This window comes from Chaetodon auriga, chromosome 21 (assembly GCF_051107435.1).
Source record: "Chaetodon auriga isolate fChaAug3 chromosome 21, fChaAug3.hap1, whole genome shotgun sequence".
Lineage (NCBI taxonomy): Eukaryota > Metazoa > Chordata > Actinopteri > Chaetodontiformes > Chaetodontidae > Chaetodon > Chaetodon auriga.
Genome location: NC_135094.1, coordinates 22116811 through 22139543, shown reverse-complemented (window position 1 = coordinate 22139543; position 22733 = coordinate 22116811). Strand labels below are relative to the sequence as shown.

General features: G+C 39.9%; 1 protein-coding gene across 1 annotated transcript in view; it reads left to right on the top strand.

Moving 5' to 3' along the window:
• The first annotated feature begins 2407 nt into the window (after positions 1–2407).
• Positions 2408–22733, top strand: part of c1ql3a (complement component 1, q subcomponent-like 3a) — a 44389-nt gene continuing 24063 nt past the window's right edge. Inside the window, exon 1 of the mRNA XM_076721416.1 lies at positions 2408–3022. Coding sequence (XP_076577531.1) covers positions 2432–3022 — 591 coding nt within the window. The 5' untranslated portion in view covers positions 2408–2431. The remainder of the gene's footprint in view (positions 3023–22733) is intronic.

Sequence of the window (22733 nt, the reverse complement as noted above, 5' to 3'; positions counted from 1 at the left end):
AAGTCTACATGTGTAAGGTCTATACAGAGTTACTAGGTTGGAATGTTGACTGCAAAAAGGGCCCTTCTTTAATGAGTGAAAGAGTGAATTAGAATTAAAGACCAAAAAAATTTATAATCTTTCACATACGTAATATGTAGGATTAATATTTATTGAACTAAAGTCTCCCCCAACACTCCACATTTTCAAGACTGGGCCAGCAGTTATTTTTGTGTGGGCCATTTTATCATGGTCATTCTAGATAACATAAATTAGCCACAGCCTGTCCAAATGGTTAGCTTGTTTGAGAATGTAAAGCATTATTTCATGAGCAGAATTGTGAACAGTCTGAGCAGCTGTCACACACATGGGTGAACTTTGTTGTTTTTTATTTTATTATCTGAGGAAAATATTTGAGCTGTGTAGTCAAATCAACAGACTGAAAGTAGGACAGAGTTACAGAATCTCAGGTGAGGTTTGAAGATGAGTAGCACATTACCTATAGGTTATCAGACTTATTATACATTTATTTTCCTGTCACATATAGTGTGTAAAATCTATCATATCTACATTTAAGTCCACTTAATTTGTCATTTCATCACAGATTTATATTAATAAAGTAAAACATCTGTTAAATCCAGAGAAACATGTCATGTTTTAGGCAAGTTATATAAGAAAATAACATATTGAATGAAGTAAAGGTTTTGCAGACTGAAGTTATTCATGTCTGCACATAATATGTGTGTACATCTGTGCATACCAAAGAGAAACAGTGACAAAGACCTCATGCACAACTATGCATATTGATTGTCAGGCAAAAATGTTACTACCAAAGTACACCTTTGAAACAGAGAAATCAGAGGGACAATCCCCTTTATTTGTCACACACTACATAGAACATGCTACACATGCCATGCATTGGTTAAATTTTTCCTCCACTTTTGACCCATCCTCCGCAGCAGACCAGGAGCAGTGGGCTGCCATCCGACCGGCGCCCGGGGACCCAGTTTCCTTTGTCGTCACCATTGGTCAGATGATGATCTTCATGCATGTTTTTAGAGGGGGGTTTCATTTGATGGAGGATCCCCCAGGTGAACACGGGGAGAACATGCAAACTCCACACAGAAAGGCCTCTTTCCTCGAGATAAGGGGCAGCAGGCATGGTGGAGGACACGCCCTCAGCGCCCACAGCACCCAGCACCCAGTCCCAGGTTCGATGGGAAACAGTTTTGCCACTGTTCCATCGTGCACCATTCAGTGCTTTTCACATTGTGTATACCTTACCCTGTAACAAACATGTTGAGTGCATTTCTTGCCAGCACAGACACACAGACAGGTGAGCTGCGGGCTCTCACGTGAACTCTAATAAGTGTTGGAATAAGTGCCCAAAACCCTCAATAATAATAATAATAATAATAATAACAACAATAAATTACAAGTACATATCCAGAATTATTATCTGCAAAATGTGCCTCGTGTCTGAAGTAAAAATACTTGTGACTTGTAAATCAGATTAGCATGTTTGACATTATTAGTAATATCAATTATTACATAATTGTTAAGTGTATATGTGTATAGGCATATGTATATTTAAATTATAGATATTTATATAATTGTAAATAATTTGTAAATTATTTCAAATCACACAAAAATTCATATGAAACACGTCCTGTTCTAAGTAAGTTATACAGGCAGATACATACTGAATGAAGTAAACTTTTGCAAAACCAAGCTATTTGTGCGTATGTATGCACACATATGGAGGACATTCAATCTTTCAATCTTTCATTCAGACTGACTCAGTTGACTGAAGTTAGCGATTCCCACAAATCTTAAAAAAATAAAATAAATAAAAAATATCGCAGGTAAGCGCATTCATAGTTGGATTCAAGTTTAGATAGGCTAAAGTTCCCCATCCCCATATGGATAACATGCGCTGTTTCTATTGGACAACACAGCATGAGGATCCTCACCGTTATCATCTCTCTCTCCCTCTGTCTGTCTGTCTGTCTCTCTCTCTCTCTCTCTCTCTCTCTCTCTCTCTCTCTCTCTAATACAAATACCGTGGTTCGGGACCTGTGGATCAAATAGGGGCCAGACCCCATGTCTCGATTTGACACTATCTCAAAGATGCTGAATCCAGTGGCTTTGGAAATCACGGTGCAGTGAAGTCCTGAACGTTCAGAGAGACTTGAAGAAGCTTGCGCGTCAGCGGAAAAAGTGAAAAGTGTGAAAAGGAGAGGGACGAGGACGCCGAGGGGAGGGAGACACTGCTTTGAAAACTTTATAAAGATTACTAACAAAGTGTAGCTCCGCTACATTTTTTTTTCTTGAAAGGGTTACCTCTTCAGGCGGCAAAATTTCACCCAAAAGCAGACAACAGGATCGCCCTGCGCTGACGCGGCTGGTCGGCAGGAAACGACTGGTGGCGGCGGGGGTCCTGGGGGTCGTTATGGTCCTGGTTTTGGTCATCCTCATCCCGGTTCTGGTCAACACAGCAGGGACGGCGGCGCACTACGAGATGATCGGTACCTGTAGGATGGTGTGCGACCCGTATGGCACCAAATCTCCGACCAGCACCGCCACGGCGGACACGGTCCGAGACAACAGTCTCGTGCAGTCTTTACCCACTTTTATTCAAGGTCCGAAAGGCGAACCAGGTCGTCCAGGTAAGGCGGGTCCGAGGGGACCTCCCGGGGAGCCGGGACCGGTCGGTCCAGCCGGGCCACCTGGAGAGAAGGGTGAACAGGGAAGACCTGGTTTACCTGGACCCCCGGGACCCAGTGCAGCTGCCGGCGCAATAAGCGCGGCCACCTACAGCACCGTGCCCAAAATTGCCTTTTACGCAGGGCTGAAAAAGCAGCACGAGGGCTACGAGGTACTCAAATTCGACGACGTGGTGACCAATCTGGGAAACCACTATGACCCGACCACCGGGAAGTTCACCTGCTCCATCCCCGGGATTTATTTCTTCACATACCACGTCCTGATGCGCGGAGGGGACGGCACCAGTATGTGGGCTGATCTGTGCAAAAACAACCAGGTAACACAAAATGTTCATATAGGAGCAAACACTGATGACGCAGTCTAACATTTTGCACGCGGTTACATGGTTAGCTGTAGGAGACTGCAGTGTTTGTTTTAGTTCATGGAATTGACACTGACAGTTTAATTCACACGAAGTCTCTACATATCTCTGATCAGACAGAAACTGATACGGAACAGTTAGTTCTGCAGTTACACTTTAGGCATGTGGCAACTTGCTATTATTAATGCAGTAATAAATAAGGGAGGCATCTAGGGACATCACTTTGAGCAGGTTTTGAGTAAACTTGCTTTACAAACAAACAAACAAACAAACAAACAAAACCCAAACAATGTTAACAGGTAGTCTGTAGCTATGTTAGTGGATACAAACACTTGAACAGGGTATCTAGAAGGGGGAATGAGAAGAGGTATGATATGAAGCCTTGTCATGAACCAAAGCTCAAGCTTAATTTGTCAGAGGTCAGGAACTGGGAAGTTACTGTCATCCTCAGGAGAAGGTGGAAAAGTTTCTCCTTCTAAGCACTCATTAACCTCAGAGAAGTGTAGAAAATAATAGATTTTATTTTATTCCTATATTTTAACTTATGCACTATTGTATGTCTTATATTAAAATTTGTTTGTACACATATTTGTATGACCATTGTTGAAGGGATGCCAGAGAACCAATTTCATTGCAAACAACTGCTTCACTATTTTGTGCATATCATAATAATTTGAAAATTGAAGCGTGCGACTTGAAACTTGACAGTGAATGGTTATAAAGTTCCCCTGAACTGTTTGTAAACCTTTAAAATGATTTCCATTGGACAGCAATGCTAAAGAGCCTGTCGGCTTTTGTATCTCTGATACATGATCATCATTAAATCTTGTTGTTCTAGAGCCATTTTCAAATTTCATCAAACCAGAACAAGAGTGGCAATTTCCCTGTGATTTCAATGGGTTTAAATTTATATTTCTCCATCATTTCATTCTATTTCTCATCCAATAATCATATATGTAGTAATACCACAATATAAATGAATAATGAAATTCATGCTTAGTATCATATTAGCTGTTTTGGGTCGTAAGATCGCCATAAGAAGAACTACTTGATCCTGTGAAAGCTGCACAAATGCATCATTTTTGAATTGCATGTTTGCAGCAAAATAAATACATTTAGGGTATCAAGCCATTAAAAAGGGATCTAATTAATTGCATGCATTGTGATTAATTAATCTAAACTGATTGCATGTATCAATATTTGCCGTGAGAAGCATTTCAAAATATTTCAATTCAAATGAATTTTAGATGAGTGGATCCGTGAATATACATTCTTAACTTTGAAGGTCAATATCTCTTGTATTTCCTATACTGTCAGAACTTCATATATAGTGTGTGCAATTTCAGATCCAGGGCATGACATGTTCATTTCATCTTTGAACATAAAGACCATCTAAAAATAACAGTCCCATTGACCTCAATTCCATTTATTTATTTATTTGACAAAATAAACCAAACCAAGTAAGAATCTCTGTGGCAACACAGGCCATAACAGTTTGATTTATCACTATATCGTTATCATTGGCCTCACAATGCCTCTTACTTTTCTTTCAGCAAATCACTGAGTTCTAGCTTCTTTATATTCTCAGAGTTCAATGCTGCCTTCCTTGTTTGAACTATGCTACCTGCTAGAGAGAAAAGTGTCTCTCAGATATTTGCAAGCCAGGGCAGACAGCTGTAGATGGGCCCCTGTATGAGTTGACCACCACTGCAGTGGGCACACTTCCATGCTGATGGATTCTACTCTATAGAGACTCTGGTTCTTCAGGAGATGAGTGATCATGGCTGGCGACGAATACGATCTTAGTGAAACATCATGTATGAGTTCATCTCTCTTTGCCCAAGTTCTGTTTACTGCTGGTGTAATTGATAGGGCTGTGTTTAAAATCCACTATCTTGCGGCACTTTGCCATTGTGTCAACAAACCTGTTTGTCACCAAGGCAAAAGGATGGTTCTCTGTAATGTGAGCAATACAAGACGTGCTCAAAGGGAAGCTTTTTTGCTGCAGTTCTCATGTTTTGAGCACTGTCTGTTCCGACTGTGGTAACCTTATGTTGAACTCCCCATGCCTCTGCCACAGACATAAACTGTTCGGCGCAAGGATCGGCAAAATGCCTGGTGACTGTCTTCAGCATGGTTAATGCAAATGACTGAAGTTTCTAATCACTGTTAATAATGTGTGCAGTCACACCAAGGTAATTGTTTATGGGGGTCCTGTGATCCCCAGTTAGTGCAACATATTTGGCTTCCGCCAACATGTTATAATTCACTCTCTTGTCAGTCTCATAAAGCTGCTGGATTTTGGACACAATTGTATTTCTCAATAATGGCTTATAAGTTTTAGATGCAATCCAAAAGAGGAGGCAATCTGTAAAACCTCCATTAACCCCCTGTCCTCTCCTACCAAAATTGGCCTGCAATCCATTTCATGCTGGTTATCAAAGGTAGACTTGCTGGCTGTGCTTGGTCTGACCTCTGAGCTCACTGGTAAGTGCTTTGGGTTGAGGTGATATTTCAGGCTTAAAGTAGGGTATGAATGGTATGATATGAAAATTCCTAACTTCTGAAAGTGCACAGAATGGTCCCATCAACAATTCCATCTGGATTTTGTTTAAAAGTAAATTATTTCCCTTCACTGTGCCAAGCAACGTTGTGTCTACTTCATCATGTTTACAAAGCTACGGTGGATGGTGTGTATGTTCAGTTACATATTGGGTCAAGGGGCACAGAGCATAGAAATCTGCATTGTTTATTATTATGATTCTTATTATAATGATGATGATTATTATTAGAAATGAATATATACACAAACATGCATTTTGCAAAGTTACACTGTGGTAAACACCCCATGTTAGTGTTGCAAGCTTCCTGCTAAATGTGTGCAACTAAGCTTCCTGTTAAATGAGTTATGACTCCATTCCAGTTTAGTTAGTTTAGGTTTTTGAATATTACCTGGACTGGATATCTGAGAATAACGTTCTTTTATGGTTATGTAAATGCAGTAAGGGAAAATGTGCAGTCAGCTTTTGAAATACCACAACATAACGCCTGGAAAATGTTCCTTGGAGGTTTCCAGAACATTTCAGCAAATACACTTTGTTCTCTGTATGGTACAGGACAGTCATCACATATATAGTAGAATGCTTGTGCCTCAAAAAACAAAAACAGACAAACAAACAAACAAAAACTCAAAAGGATGGGGCTGAGGACTACTTCTGCTGGTACAACTACTTATTACTACTGTTACTGCTATTCATGTATTCATTATATTAATAATAGCAGTAATAATAATAAAGTATGGGGACCTACAGAGGCCCTTTGCTGCCTCCTGTCTCCTCTCTTGTGTGCCTGTTCCATCACAGTGTCCTGCTCTCTGTGAATCTCTGTCGTGATCAGGCTGTCAACATCAGATCTAATCCATGGGGCAAACCAGTGTTGCAGTGTCACGCTGCCAAGCACATCCCTTCTCCCTGTCAGCCTGCTACTGTGCTGCTGCAGACTGCACAGAACACAGCAAACATCTTCGGGATTAAACCAGTAGACCTGCACACCATGACAAATCAGATGCTGAAAGACATGTTTCAATTACGTCTACTGGGGAGACTTTTAAACATGTTGGGGTGGAGCACACATTTCTGTGTAAATACTCAACATGACTGCCCATCATTGCCTTGATTTATGATTCATATTAAAATAACCTGTAAAATGTGACCTCACTTGATTTCATTAAAACAAGTTCTGCCCATCTTATCAAGTGCCTGTTACTGAGATTGAACAATCAAAACCAAATGATTTGTTTCATTAATTTTACTTCTGTCATTTAACATGTTTTTTTTTTTTTTTTTTTTTAAATAATACTAATAAAAATATCAGATCAGATTGAAAAAAAAAACCCTGAGATCATGGTTCAAAAACTCTAGCACTTTAAATTAATTTATCCTGAAAATCTGAAAATGGACCATAAGTTATTCTTTAATAATTAATTATTTGATATCTGGATTGATGATGAAGTCACGGACTATATATGTCTGTCTAAAGGTGAAGCTCAGTGGCCTTTTGTTTTCTTGGTACTGTGAAGCATGCTCCATCAACCTCCTCCAAAACTGCAAGATGTCATGTGGTCCATAACTCTGCACTTCAACAACAAATAAAGAACATACAATTAAGATTAAGAAGACAATTAATCATGTCTTTACTGAGGTCTGTGTATATGCTGAGTTGTCTTATGCCGAGTTTGAGGCTTGTGTGAAATCCTTGCAAATGTGTCTTCTGCAAGAAAAGTGACAGGCATTTCTTCAGTGGGAAAAGATTACAGAGAGATACAACTTGAAATAGAAAGCATGGAAAGCATGTGTGAATATGCACACATGCTAATAGTTTGTTAACTTTGATAACTGATAACTTGGTTGAGTTACAAGCTGCCACATGTAACAGTCTGCTGTAGTTAGTTACTTTGTAAATTAAAATTGTACATATAAAAGATATGATCAACGTAACCAGCTGCAGAATTGAAATGTTGCTAACATGTTTATGTCTTAATAAAAATATTCCAATACAGTATAATATAATAACATAACTCTGACAGTAGCAATTCTAGTGCATAATGAGTATGTTTTATTTTGATAATGGAACATTTTTATGATAGTATATTACTTAAAGGTTACTTAAAGGTCTGCCAAATGACTAATTGTAATTGTAAAGTTGTAATTCCTAAGATTTAAGTCATGGTCGATTTGGCGACACCTGTGGTCACGAGTGCTAACAGCAAATGCAGTTTATTCATGCAGGTCTCAGAATACTGGGGCCAGCAAAACAAGCTTGTCATTTTAATAAAGAAGTCAGACAATAATTGGTCTTTCTCATCATTCTATGAGCAACTGTGATCTCATTTTATGCTGCACATGGCATGAACGAACAGCAGGACACAATGAAATGAGTTGGTTCCCTGTGGCTCCTCCTTCTAGTTCCCTAACTCCCCGCAATATTTCAAACTGATCTGCTGTCAGAAAATGCTGTAAATGACCATTATCTTGCTTTGTCAACACACTTTCGATGAATAACAGTCAGTGTCAATCTCACACACAAACACAATGCATTTCCTTTGACTACTCCATAATAAAAGTCAACTTGTGTTTCACATGCTTTTAATGTGAAGCTGCAAGAGTAGAAAATGTTTGGTTTAGCAGCAACACCTCATTTGGTGATATATAGTGACTTAACAGACATTTAGATAAATGAAAATCCTCAAGATTATTAATTTTGTTAAAAATTTTTTTAAGGACTTTTACTTGTAATGGAACATTTGTTACATTGTTGTATTGGTACTTTTACCTTAGTAAATGATCTGAATACTGCATTACTACAACACCTGTAAATATGAATCTATTATCCTTACCTAAGATCAAAATTATACACAAATAATAACATACTTTTGATAAATATATATAAAAGGGCTCTCAGAGAGCTTAGACCTTCACCAAGGCCAAGAATATGGTGGCCAACAAGGGCAAAGGTGCAGCAACGGCGCAAAACTTTTCCATGAGGAAACATGCTGCAGTAAATTCAGTCAATTTAGTTTAAGAGCAAACACACTGCAGGTACAAAAACAATATGAAGTCTACAACAAACTTTGAAAACAAATGCAAAGAAACACACAGCATGTCCAGTCAACACAACAGAAGTTCTCCAGGCCTCTAGGGGTGTGCTCAGTTGAACAACTTTATTTTCGACCTGATAGAGAGAGACAGAATGAAACAGTATTTGATTTTGAAGTAGGAAGAAAAGTGGAGCAAAGAGGTGACATGACAGAAACATTTTTTACACTTGGCCTTCCTCTTTTTCTTTTTTTCTTTCTTTTGTTTTTCACAGTGCAACCATTCTGGATATATTTCCAAAAGTTCTAGAATTGTGCCAAAATATGGTTGTGCCTACCTGAACCCTCATCATTTCAGCTGTACATTTATTATGTACTTCCAAAATGGAAGTACATTAGAATTATGTACATATGTAGAAATATCGAATGCTTAGACTGAAATAATACTATGAACATGGCAGCTTCTTACTAAAAACTATGCTCACGAGGAAGGAATTCTTACTTGTATCGAGATATAGAAAAAAAACTTGAAAAAAACCCAGTATGAATTAGTAGCTAAATATTTATACACATCGTGAAATAACTGGAGTATCTGTCATACAGTGCAGAAACCAGAAACATTAAACTAAGCTACAAATATAACTATAGGTATTTCAAGTGTTGAAATTACAGAACAAAGTTGTATCAGCTCACATGAACATAATCTATTATACACAGAACACAGGCACTCACTTACACAAATAATTTAGTAATTACAAACATAAAATAAGAAAGCAAATCCCATTTTTCCTTAATATCTCAGGTTAAGTTTATTGCAGATGATTCAAATTTGGATGTGAGTAATAGTACAACCCCAATTCCAAAAAAGTTGGGACCCTGTGTGAAACGTAAATAAAAAGCAGAATGTGATCATTTGCAAATCCTTGTCTCAATTTAAATTCAACTGAACACAGTACAAAGAAGATATTTATTGTACAAATTAATAAACTTTATTGTTTCTCTTAACTGTACACTCATTCTGAATTTCATGCCTGCTTGGACAAAGGCAACAAAAGACTAGGAAAGTTGTTGTTAAAAGTTGTTGTTGTTGTTGTTGTTGAAACACCTGTTTGGAACATTCCACAGGTAAACAGATTCACAGGTAACAGATAATAGCATCATGATTGGGTATGAAAAAGGTGTCCTTGAAAAGGCTTAGTCATTCACAAGCAAGGATGGGGCTAGGTTCACCCTTTTGTGAAAAAACTGCATTGGCAAATAGTCAAGCAGTTTAAGAACATTTTTCAGTGCACAATTGCAAGTGATTTATGGATTTCACCATCTACAATCCGTAATATCATCAAAAGAGAAGCAGGATAAATCTCTGCATATGAGGACCAAAGCCAAAAAACAACATTAAATGAGACACTTTCAGAATAAAAAATAATGGGCCAGAATTTAACTTTCAAAATGTTAACTTGTTTCCCAAATGTTTCCTGAGTGTTGTTAAAGAAAAGGTGACATAACACAGTGGAAAACTTGCCACTGTCCCAACTTTTTTGGAACATCACAGTATTTTCTTTTTGTTATCTTTTACAGTGACAGTATTATCACAGGCTACAATAGATGCCAGTAGCCACATTAGCTACAGAACGTGGCCAAATGATAAAAATTCAACAGACTAACCAGCAAACTAAAAACCAAAGGAACAAAGAGATGGCAAAATTTTCAAGTTCTAAGTTTGAAGTCTGTATCGATCTATCCTTGAGCTCCAGGTTTGAAGCCAATCCTGATTTGTACTGGCTCTTAAAGGAGTCCAAAGTAAAATGGTTTTCCAGTTGTTGTTGTTATTGTTGTTGAGTCTTCACTTCCTCGAATGTTGGGTGGAGATGAAGACTTTTGTGTTATTTCTTGCAGCCAACAACAAAGAAATTGGTGTGTACTGCTTGTAGTGTTACCTTCCACATCTTTGTACTGTTGTATATTCTATTGTAGTTATAATGAGGAAAATAGTCGTTAGTGGAGGTAACCCCAATTGTGTACATGTGAAAGACTCTACCAGCATGTTATCACATCCACAGTAAAGCACATCATTTGTAATATGTTAAAATTCTCATTTCAGCAATGACAGTAGAATCAGAATCAGAAAAGCTTTATTGCCAAGTATGATTTTATACATACGAGGAATTTGTTGTGGAGCAGTTGGTGTATGACACATCTATTAATAATAAGAGCACAAAATATAACAGTATAAATATATATACACAAGTCTGTTTTTTGTTTGTTTGTTTTTTCCGGAAACACAGTCTGTTTTTTTTAGAAGGGCGCCCAATCTGAGCGTTAAGTATTGCAATATCCATGTCATGGCAGAACGTGACACTGGTGATGTTGACGAAACCTATATACTGCCCACCCCAACTGGCTATGTTTCATTTGTTCATTTGTTTAGGGATAATATGTGTCCAGCCGAAACTCCTGTTATGAGGTTCAAAGTGACCCTAGAAAGTCAGTTACTTTAACAAAAGATAGCCTGTAATGACAGATAAGCATCTATAAGCTGAAATTAAAGTACAATTACAATTACAATTGGTCATTTGGCAGACGCTTTTATCCAAAGCGACTGGTTGAAGACCAGATGCGCTGCCACATTCTGGCTCATCTGCAAGGGTTTTAGCGAGCATGCTGGAAGCCCTGCCAGTAAGGGATTACAAAAGCTGAGGTGTCATAGTACCAGCGCTTGCACTAGGAGTTGTGTTGCATGCTCTGACAGGTAGGGTCTGATCTTCCTGATGTTGTACAGGGCAAATTGGCAAGACTGAGCAACAGAGGCCACATGCTCTTTAAAAGTTCGTTGTCGAGCATGACACCCAAGTTTCTGGCAGAAAGTAAGGACGTCTCAAGTTGATCAACAGGATAAAGATCAGGAACAATCTAGGCATCTTAACAGGTACTACCTATAAATCCAGATGTTTGTTCTTGGAATGACAAGTGTCAAAAGTGACATGCTGAGTGAGCTGCTGAACCACAAAATATGCAAAAACTACATTTTTTTTTCTCACCAATTTTAGTGACATTCTGCTGGTGAACCACATTGCTGACGTTGTATGAAATATCAAAAATAGACTTGAACTAAATATTGGACAATAACATGTGGCCTCCATATGTGAAAGTCTCATACTGATAGCACCTGCACCTAAGTAAGACTGATACATTATATACAGTGTCTGGGATGTGGAAGCATCAAAGAGAGTGATCAGTAACTTGGAATATGTGATAATCATACAAGAATACGAATAACAAGTTACATTCCATATCATACTGTAAGAATATCCTGATTAAAACCAGGGTAAAAAAGTCCTCATACCTTCATATGACTGAATAGGTCAATTGCAAATGATTCCCAAAACAAGAGCTGGTGCAGACCACACTCTTTATCCACAGACACTCAACAGTTCTCTCATGAGCAAGTACTTGGCGACAATGGCAAGGAAAAACTTCCTTTTAATGAGCAGAAGCCTCAAGCAGAACCATGCTCTGGGTGCGGTCAGGGGCTGGACAGAAATGCAATCATATGTATATACTATATATAGCATAATATATACAAATATGATAAATTCATGTATGTGATATACAGTTAGGACTGGAAATATTTGAACAGTGACACAATTTTCATAACTTTGGCCCTGTACACTACCACAATGAATTTGAAATGAAATAATTGAGATGAAATTGAAGTGCAGACTTTCAGCTTTAATTTGAGGGTATTTACATCAAAATTTGAGGAAGGGTTTAGGAATCCTACAATTAGACTGAACACAGAACCCTGTGAGTGTCTTTAGCATTCACAGAGAAGTCCTCATTACTGTGTACAAACTGAGATTGATCTGAAAAGTATGATTTAAACTAGTTTTGTGCAGTTCCCTTAATGCCACTGAAGTGTTCCAGTCGCTTCAACATGACACCATGGTCAATGGTGTCTAATGTGGCGCTAAGATTGAATAAGACTAGTACAATTTAATTCAGTTCAATTCAGTTTTATTTATATAGCACCAAATCACAATAGAACTTGTCTCAGGACACTTTCCATATAGAGCTGGTACAGAACAAACTCTTCATCTACAGAGACCCAATTCCCTCATGAGCAAGCGCTTGGCGACAGTGGTGAGGAAAAACTTCCTTTGAACAGCCAGAAACTTTAGGCAGAACCAGGCTCTGGGTGGGCAGCCATCTGCCTCGACCAGTTGGGTGAGAGAGAGAGCAAGAGAGAGAGCAAGAGACAGACAGAGAGAGACAGACAGAAATGCAATCACAGTAACAGTGACAGTGGATGTAATATTAATGGAAATATGACTAATGGTACTAGCAGTAGCGGATGTCAGGCAGGGCCATGGCAGAAGACGTAGCTATAATCCACAATCCAGATTCAGCCCCTATCCATGGGAACTTGCGAGACGACAAGGCACAAAGATGCCGTGGGAGAAGCTAAGTTAGTAACATGCCTTGGTAGGACATGAAAGTGTGCAGATGGAGAGGGAGAGAAGAACAGAGGAGCTCAGTGTATCTTTGGAGGTCCCCCGAGTCTAATCCTATAGCAACAGAACGAGGGGCTGGTCCAGGGCAAAACAGAGCAGCCCTAACTATATAAGATTTATCAAGACAGTTTTAAGTAGTAATGGGTCGTATCGTGCCGACGCTTCGGAGCGTGTGTCGAGAAATAGAGTGAGTGAAGTCACTGGTTACTTTCGAAACCTCGCTGGTTCAGGAATGGCTCGACTATCATTGCAATTTCTGAACATATATATACCGCAATGGATCCGCTCACACTTCGTTTGTTAGTGTTGGCGATTTGTTGGTTTGTGTGTGACATTGAGGTGCATTTTGTTATACTGCTGCTTATTTTGATGGAGCCTGTGAGAAAGAGAAAGTTTTCCCCTTGAGTTGAATATTTTGATCTCCCAACAAAATAAGTAACATTAACATTAAGTAACATTATTACATTTGTTTTATGTTTGTTATGCAATGTACTATATTTGTACAATGTACCCAGCCCATATTTTGTTTCTGAATAAAAATGTCCTTAAAGGGGACAGGAAACACTTAACAAAGTTTACAAAAATTAATGCAAGGTTTTCCACACCAAAACATTAGCCAATGCCTAACATTGTTAATAAGCTGTAAGAAGAGAAATTAACTCCCAAAGTTTATGTTCTCAAACACGGGCGCCGCCATATTGTCTTGGCATAGAGCGTGATGTCACGAGGTTGGTTGTATCCAGGTCTTTCAATACTCCGCTTATGACAACAGTGACAAAATGGAACCACAAAGACAGAAGAACTGCAAGGGAGGTCATTTTTGTAATGCCCCAGACTGTAGCCATGTATTCACACAATAAAAAACCACAGCAAGACTGTACATTTTCATGTTTTGTCATTAAAGCGGCAATCAGCTCTCCGTCGCTGGCTAGCTGCTGTAAAACGCCAGAGTCCCCCTCTCAGTCCCGCAGCTCAGGTTTGCAGCGAGCACTTTGTAAATGAGGACTACATCGAAGAGGACGCTTTTGAATTAGGTGTCCTGGTGACTCATAAAACAAACTGCTCCATCTGTGTTTGATTTTTTGTATTACAGTGTCGGGTCCACAGACTGCCCAGCACAGTCCAACGGCAGCAATGAGGCGGCTGTGCGCCGTAAGGTGAGAGCACTACACCGTGCCATTGTGGCAGAGCAGGGAGAGAAAGGCTAGCTGGTGGAGATCACTAGTCCTATGCACAACTGATCAAACTGTAGTCATACATTGAGGTCATTAAAACGGCAACTGACTGCAGTGGCTATAGCATGCACTGTCCTGTGTGCGTACGGTTTGTGCGCGGACGACACCATCTATTAGTCATAATCATTACATTGTCAGCCGTAAAGCCGGCGCGTTTATGCGCAGCTTTACGGCTGACAATGCACGGCTAAAAAAATAAATAGATTAAAAAAGCTCGCTATCTACAATATAATTTGCCTTTTATTCCTGCTAACACTGTGTAATTTAAATGGACCACTGATACAAGCAGCACATTCTTCCAGTGATGGCACGCTTAAAAAATACTGTGGCATAGTTATTACATAATAACTACAATTATAATTTCACTTCATTTTCTACAGTAATAAACATCAAACAATCAATTCATATAATTAATAAAACACTCATTCATGATTCTAGATTACTTTATTTTTCCCATACACAAAAAAAATCAGTTAAAAACTATTTGCAATCCATGTTAAATCTCTTGTGAAATTTGCTGGAGTTGCAGCTTGTGGAGTGCAGGAGGAGCCAAAGGGAGGCAAAGAATCTTTTTCTGGAAAAAGGACCATCAACACTCTAAATAGTGCAAAAATCCAATATAAGTACCTTATATAGATTCTAATTTATCGTTAGAGACCCACTCAGTCTGCGATCAGTGTACACTGCCTCATCGTCTCAACCATCACATCATCTGCAGCCACAGGATCCACATTTTCAATCTGCCATCCACGTAGTTGATTCCACACCATTCCTCAATGTTGGGGTGACAGGACGCTGCAAAATATGCAAAGTACCTGTAGTATCATGTGAAAAAACCTCTGCATCCTAGAGGGATGAGACAAGTACGCTAAGGTTAGCTAGCTTACGCGCTTTTTTAAGTTAGTTTGTTTACTAATGTGGTGCTAGCATGGTAACGCCACAACTTCACGTTACCTCACTGGTAAACTTACTGGTGCAACATTAGCCAGCTGGTTCACTAGCTAGTTAGTGTGTGGCGTTACGCTACACAAGTTCGCTGCAGCATTACGGCTACACGGGTAAGCTAACTAGTCAGTGAGCTGGTTGGCTAATGACACGCTAGCAGGTTTACAATTGGGGCACACAAGTAACGTAGCATGATTAACCTGCAATTTTGATAAGGACATTAGTCAGTGAACTATAATGCTGGCTAGAGCAGACTGTATTCTGGACATGATGATCTTTCAATCAGTCGAGCCTTTCCAGCTCAGCCACTAATGTTACCGTTAAATTACCTGCTGTTAATGGGGGCACCAGGACGTCTTTCAGTGAAAGCACGGCCACTTCCAACACTTCCCTCTCGCAGCAGAGCATCTGGTAGGTGTGGGATAAAGTGATGCAGGGAAGATCCCCCAGAAGATGGCCCACGTCCGCCTCCTGACAACAAATACACTATGTCGGGGTGGGCATTTCCCTGCAGTGTCCACACCCACACCACGCTGTGTTGCCCACCATCTCAGCACCTGCAGAAGCCATCAGCTGCTCTTACTCCAAAACAACCCATGGCTGTTTTTGTCTCCTCATTGGCTCGATGGCGTACGCCTTCGAGCCACTGAGGGTGTGCCATCAGGTGTGATGGCATCGCTTCAAAATTCTGCTCAATTTTGTCCTCTTCCATTGTTTCTTTGTACTGCCAAGCTAGCACGTATACAACCCGATCCAACCAACCAACCTCGTGACGTAGCTAATGACGTAAAAACAACATGGCGGCGCACTATTGCTGAAGGAGTTGATCAGCACGAAAGAAAAACTCTTCAAATTTTATGTAGAAGCAATTTCCATCTTTAAAAAAAATCACAGACGTATTCCCACACACTTAATTTTGTGTGAAATAAATAAAAATCGGGGTGTTTCATGTCCTCTTTAAGTTGCACAATCAAATTCACTGCCCACTTCATGTTCACAAGCACGTCAGCTGCCCCTTACCTTGTTAAAACACTGCAACAGTTTAAAAACAATTGTTCTCGTGTCATTATGAGTTATTCAAATGTTGCCAAAATTATTTATTGATAAACATTTGACAAGTAATATTAGATTCCATTGTATTGTCATGTTACTTACCCATAATACACTAAACAAAAATATTAATTTTGTTTATATGAATGAATACATGAACAATAACTGAAATGCATTTATTAAGATGAATTAATTTATTTTACTTGGCAGTTATTCCCAGTGCTGCATTGTTGCAGGACAGTCTTGAGTGTAATACAAATAGAATAAAATTATCTATAATCTTCCTTTTATCAGTCTTTGACCAGCAGGGGGGTTTGTGTGCACACAAAGCCTCGAGAAATGAACCTTTTTGTGAACCATTTGGCTGGAAGACTTCAAGGCTTCAAGGCTTCAAGGCTTCAAGAAGCTTAATCTCGCCATTACTAGTTTTAAGACTAGTCTTTAATGTAATCTTGGACAAAGACTGGAAGATGGTTCCACAGGAGAGGAGCTTGATAGCTGAAGGGTCTGGCTCCCATTCTGCTTTTAGAGGCTTAAGGAACCATAAGTATACCTGTATTCTGGGAATGTAGTGTTCTAGTCGGATAATAAGGTACTATGAGCTCTTTAAGATGGTGCCTGACCGTTTATGACTTTGTATGTAAGGAGGAGGATTCAAAATTCTATTCTAAGTTTCGCAGGGAGCCAGTGCAGAGTAGCTAATATTGGAGAAAAGTGATTTCTCGTACTCCAGTGTTCTGGAGCAACTGCAGAATATTCAGCAACAAATTTGAGCAGCCTGATAGTAAGGAATTGCAATTTTCCAACCTGGACGTTACGAATGCATGGACTAGTTATTCTGCATTGTTTTGAGACAGGATGTGCCTGATTTTTGCAATGTTACGTAGGTGAAAAAAGGTTGTCCTTGAAATTTGTTTTACATGGGAGTGAAAGGACATTAGGCAATTAGAAGGTCATTTGTAACTTTAACCAGTGCTGTCTGTGCTATGATGCACTCAAATAAAATATTGTTATGTAAAAGTCACACAGCTGAATAGCAACTGCTTTCTCAAGAATTCTTGAGATGAAGAAGAAGAAGAAGAATCGGGGGGAGACATTCCCCTTTATTTGTCACACACATGCACGCACTGCACACGAGGTGAAATTTGTCCTCCGCATTTCACCCATCCTGGTCGTCCCTCCTCTGCGGCAGACCAGGAGCGGTGGGCAGCCAGACCGGCGCCCGGGGACCCATCTTCGCCGTCACCATTGGTCAGGTGGTGATCTTCTTGCTTGTTTTTAGTGGGGGTATATTTTTACGGAGGATACCCCAGGTGAACACGGGGAGAACATGCAAACTCCACACAGAAAGGCCCTCTTTTTTGCAGCAGGCACCGAAGGCGAGAATCGAACCCGGGACCTTCTTGCTGTGAGGCGACAGTGTTGCCACCGTGCCACCAAAGGGGGGTTGGATATAGGTCTTTAGTTGGCTAAAACCCCTGGATCAAGAGTAGGCTTTTAAGAAGAGGTTTTATTACAGTTACTTTAAATCAAAAGCAAAATTAAAAGCAAAAAAGACACCACCTTCTGACACCTCTTCTTCAGAAGCATGCACTAATGCACTATGCACTAATTGTAATCTTACCCATTCATTTTTAATGACTGGTCAGAAGACCAAGGGTGTACATGTGTTCAATAAAACATCAAAAATTGAAAAAAAAAAAAAATCGCGAAATTAATTTTGTGTGTTCATATGCCATGTGTGAACAAAGTCAAGGAATCTTATGACAAACAGATGAATTAACAACATAATTTAGAGGGAGAAATTGTCATTCGGTCAGATTTGACCACGAAGACAACTGGCGGGTTAAGAACAATTTTTATGGTTTCTGTGTTCGAAGACAAATACCTGTTGATGGCAGCAGGTGATGAAATCTGTCTCTAATAGTAAGAATTGTATCATTAAAGAAGCTCATGAAGTCATGACTGCTGAGGGCTAATGAAATACATGGTTCAACAGAATTATGGCTTTCTGTCAGCCTGGCTACAGTGCTGAAGAGAAACCTGGGATTGTTATTATTTTCCTCTATTAGTACAGAGTAATAGGGTGCTCTGGTACCATGGAGAGTGTTCATGAATGTTTTAAGACTGTCTTGTCAGGCCAAAAGAAATTCTTCCAAATTGATAGAACGCCATTTTCTTTCTACTTTTCGTGAAGTTTGCTTTAATTTGCAGGTTTGGGGGGTATACCATGGAGCAACAGAGTCAAGTATCATACGCAATGAACCTGTAGCACGATCAACCAGGTAGTCAATTTGGAAGGGACTAGGGTTAGCATAGGAGTCCTCTGTTGTATTGAGACATGGCATTGAATTAAATGCTGATGGGATCATATCTTTAGATTTAGCTACAGCACTATCAGACGGGTCGTCTTTTTTTAAGAACTTTTGCCTACTGGCAGGTAGTCTGGTAATATGAATTCGAAAGTTATTAAATGATGGTCCAATAAAAGAGGATTCTGGTAAATCTTCAATTTCAATGCCATATGTCAGAACAAGGTCAAGGGTGTGGTTGAAACAGTGAGTAGGTTCATGTACATTCTGACAGAAGTTAACAGCAATCAACGTCGACATGTACATTAAAGTTACGTACAATAATTACTTTATCTGTTATAAGGACTAAACCTGATAGAAACTCAGAGAACTCGGATATAAATTTGGAGTAAGGACCTGGAGAGTGGTACACTATAACAAATAAAACTGCCTGCACTGCTTTCCATTTTTCATGTGAAAGAGTAAGAACAAGGCTTTCAAATGAGTTATAGTTGAGTTCAGTTCAGGTTTAGGGTTGATTAAAAGGCTTGAGTCTGAAATGGCTGCAACTCCACCTCCTTGACTGCTGCCTCAAGCAATGTATTAAGTATCAATAGGCTCTGTGCGCAAGCCTCGTGACGTACTTCCGATTCCACCTGAAATCGGCTAACCAGTTTCCGGTTTACTTCCCTCTCCAGTCAAAACAGCGCTAAAATAAATACAAGGAATGAAAAATGAATCGACATCCACGAAAGAAGACGAAGTATAATGTGAGAGGGACTTTTAAGTTCCAGAAGACGGTGAATGGCTCTAATGAGCACTGTTGTGTGCCACTTTGTGCCGGCTCAAGTCGCTATAACAGCGAGCTTAGCTTCCACTGCTTCCCGAAGGACACCGAACTTCGTGCACAGTGGCTGCAGAAAATATGCGGGACGGGATTTTCGGTAACTCAGCATACGAAGGTATGCAGCCGACATTTCAAAAATGCCCAAATTCGAAATACCCCCAAAGGTAGACGGGTTTTAGCAGCAAACACAGTGCCAACACTGTTTGAATGGAACAGTTACACAGCAACCAAGACAAGAGCCGGTGTTTGGGATCGCCGCCCTCGACTGACATTAAGCCCAGAAACATCACCTGTGCCCTGATCTTTGTCTGACACTGAAATGGACATAAAGTCAACACAGTTAGCACAACAAGTAACAGTAAGGAACATACGAAGCAAATGCGAAACTAAAAAATTAGCACGTTGCTAACGTCAGCTAGTCAGCTAACGTCACCAATAAATCACTTACCCTCGTACTGGTGAACGTAACTAGAGATGTAGAGACGAAACCCTTTTTCCCGTTTGCTCTTCAGAGCAGGGGAGTGGGCATCCACGATACGATGAACATCGTTGATAGATATCTTTGACAGATTTTGCAGGCATCTTGTAAAGTTCATTGTGATGCGGATGAAGCTAGCCGCAAACCGGAAACTGGTTTGCCGACTTCAGGTGAAAAACGAAGTACGTCACATGGCTTGTGCACAAAGGCTATATGGCTCGGAGGAGTAGCTTAATTTTAGCTAATACTCTTCATGACACAGCTAGGTTTCAGTCAGACAAAATAAATCAATATTATGGTCTGATATTAACACATTTATTAAAACAGCTTTAGAGGTCAGAAATCTGATGTTAAAGGTCCCATATTATGAAAAACTCACTTTTTCTGGGATTTGAGGTGTTATTTTGGGTCTCTGGTGCTGCCACAGGCATACAAAGTGTGAAATAAGACCGTCCATGCTTTTTTGAGTGAGATACAGATCTCTGAAAGCACCCTGCCTGCAGCTTCCAAACAAGCCAATCAAATTTGGCACCTACTGTTACGTAACAAGCACATTTGCATATTCCCAGCCACCAGCCACCAGCCCCCTCTCCATCTCCCAGGTGTCTCTCCACCCACCAGATATGCCACTACATTCTCACAGATCTGCCATTTTGTTATCGAAAGAACCGTGGTAGGAATCATCATGTCGTGGCGCCACACACATTGTTCTGTTGTTGGCTGTAAAGATAAGCATAAGTTGGTCCATCGGCTCCCAGCCGCAGAGAACAAAAGAGCGGCGTGGATTGAATTCATTTTTGAAGGCAATGTCCCCGCTACAGTTGGCAAAAACCTGTTGGTGTGTGCTAACCACTTCGAGGCTGACTATTTCTCCAAGCTCAGTCAGTACAAGGCAGGATTAGCCGGGAGACTTTCTCTAAAGGAGGGGTCACTTCCAACTTTGCGAGGAATACCTGCAGAGGAGGGACATGTAAGTATACAGATAATTAGCTGTGTGTTTCTTTTGTAGATTAGCGCAAACTCTTGCGTGTTGTTCCATGTGTTTTGCCATTGAGAACGATGTAAGGCTAACTGCTTGCTTCGAGACTATGATTTCAGCCATCAACGGGTAGCGAGCTGCTACCATAGCTTTTGGTACATCACATCACATCAGCATGGTCTCCATATGTAAACCCAGCGACCTAGTCTGACAAGCGATACATACACAGACGCTCCGCCGGGTCTAAGCTTCGGGAATTTATGAAATGGAAATATTTTCTAGACTGGAATATGTTAGCATAGCCCAGAGCAAAACGAGTGTTTGGTTGAGACTGCTACATCACAGCACAATTTACACTCCAAGCCAACCAGTTTCTTCTATTGGAGTTTATTTATGAGTCATCCTTTTTTACGCTGTATGTAGCTGTTGGCATAGCTATACATGTGAGATAAAGTTGATGTCACTTCTCTCTTTTTATATAGGCCAGTGCATCATTACAGTTATCTGCTGTTGATCAAGTGTAGCAGTGAGCTGTTTCAGCCTTTTGTGCTTGAATTTACACTGTAACAATGCTGTCATGTTTTACTCCTAATTATAAAACGGAAAGGTGAAATCGGGCAATCTGATTGACTGTTAACTGTGATGTAATGAGCGTATACCACAGCTACTATTCTAAAAAGCCTTATCACAGCATATCACTCCACTTCAGGGAAGCAACAGTGTTTCCATGGCAACAACCAACTGTTACAGTACGCAGCAAAAAGTAGCCGGTTTTGATGTCTATTTTCTTAAGGCGTTAACAACATTCAAACATGTTCACGGTCAGTAACAGGATCAGCACCTTGACAGCGACTATGGCACTTAGGGCTCTATTGGGTGATCTGTCACTGTCTGATTGAACAGCCTCATGGAAATAATATTTTACAATTCTTCACATTATTTACTAACGAAATTCGTTAAGGCAAGTAATTTGGTGCTTTTAAAGTCATGATATTCAGATGCCGCTGCTGCATCTCCAGGTGCCTGCTGCGATGTCTCATATAGTCGGCTTAACAAAGTAAGTGATCACTCAAAGCTAAAACTATTAAAAAAAACTCTCATTCATTGAGGTTTTGAGTGGATTCTTCCGGACCACTAACTCATAGTGAACCACGGGGGGGCCTTGCATGTTTATGTTACGGGGCTGATTGTCAGAGAAGCAATAATGTATCCATGACAACAAACTGTTACAGTAGGTAGCAAAAAGTTGCTGCGGTGTTTTGACAACGTTAACAAATAGACTAAATTAGTTGAATTCACATGTTTAAGGTTAACTTTCACCTCCAGATAGGCTTAACAATGGTAGAGTTGATTGAGCAGTGACTTTCTCCCGAAAAAAAGGCGAGGAATAGATGACATGCAGAACTAATGTACGGAGAGGTGGGACTATTTTATTAGATAATATGTATTTCTGTTTAATTAAAAACTACATGAAAATTATTGTGTATTCCTCTTTCATATTGCCATTATTGGTAACAGTTTTATAAAAGCAATACATCACTCCAGTCCGTGATATGCGCTCACTATACCGCGCTAAGGGGGTTTCTGAAGAATGCCCCTTAGCTGTGATATAATGAGCGCATATCACGGCCTGTCGTGATGTATTGCTTAAGTATGCCATGTTATCATAACAATATACTTTTGTTATAGCTGCCTATGTTGTAATGCACTGCATTACAACAAGAATCCTGATAGAGG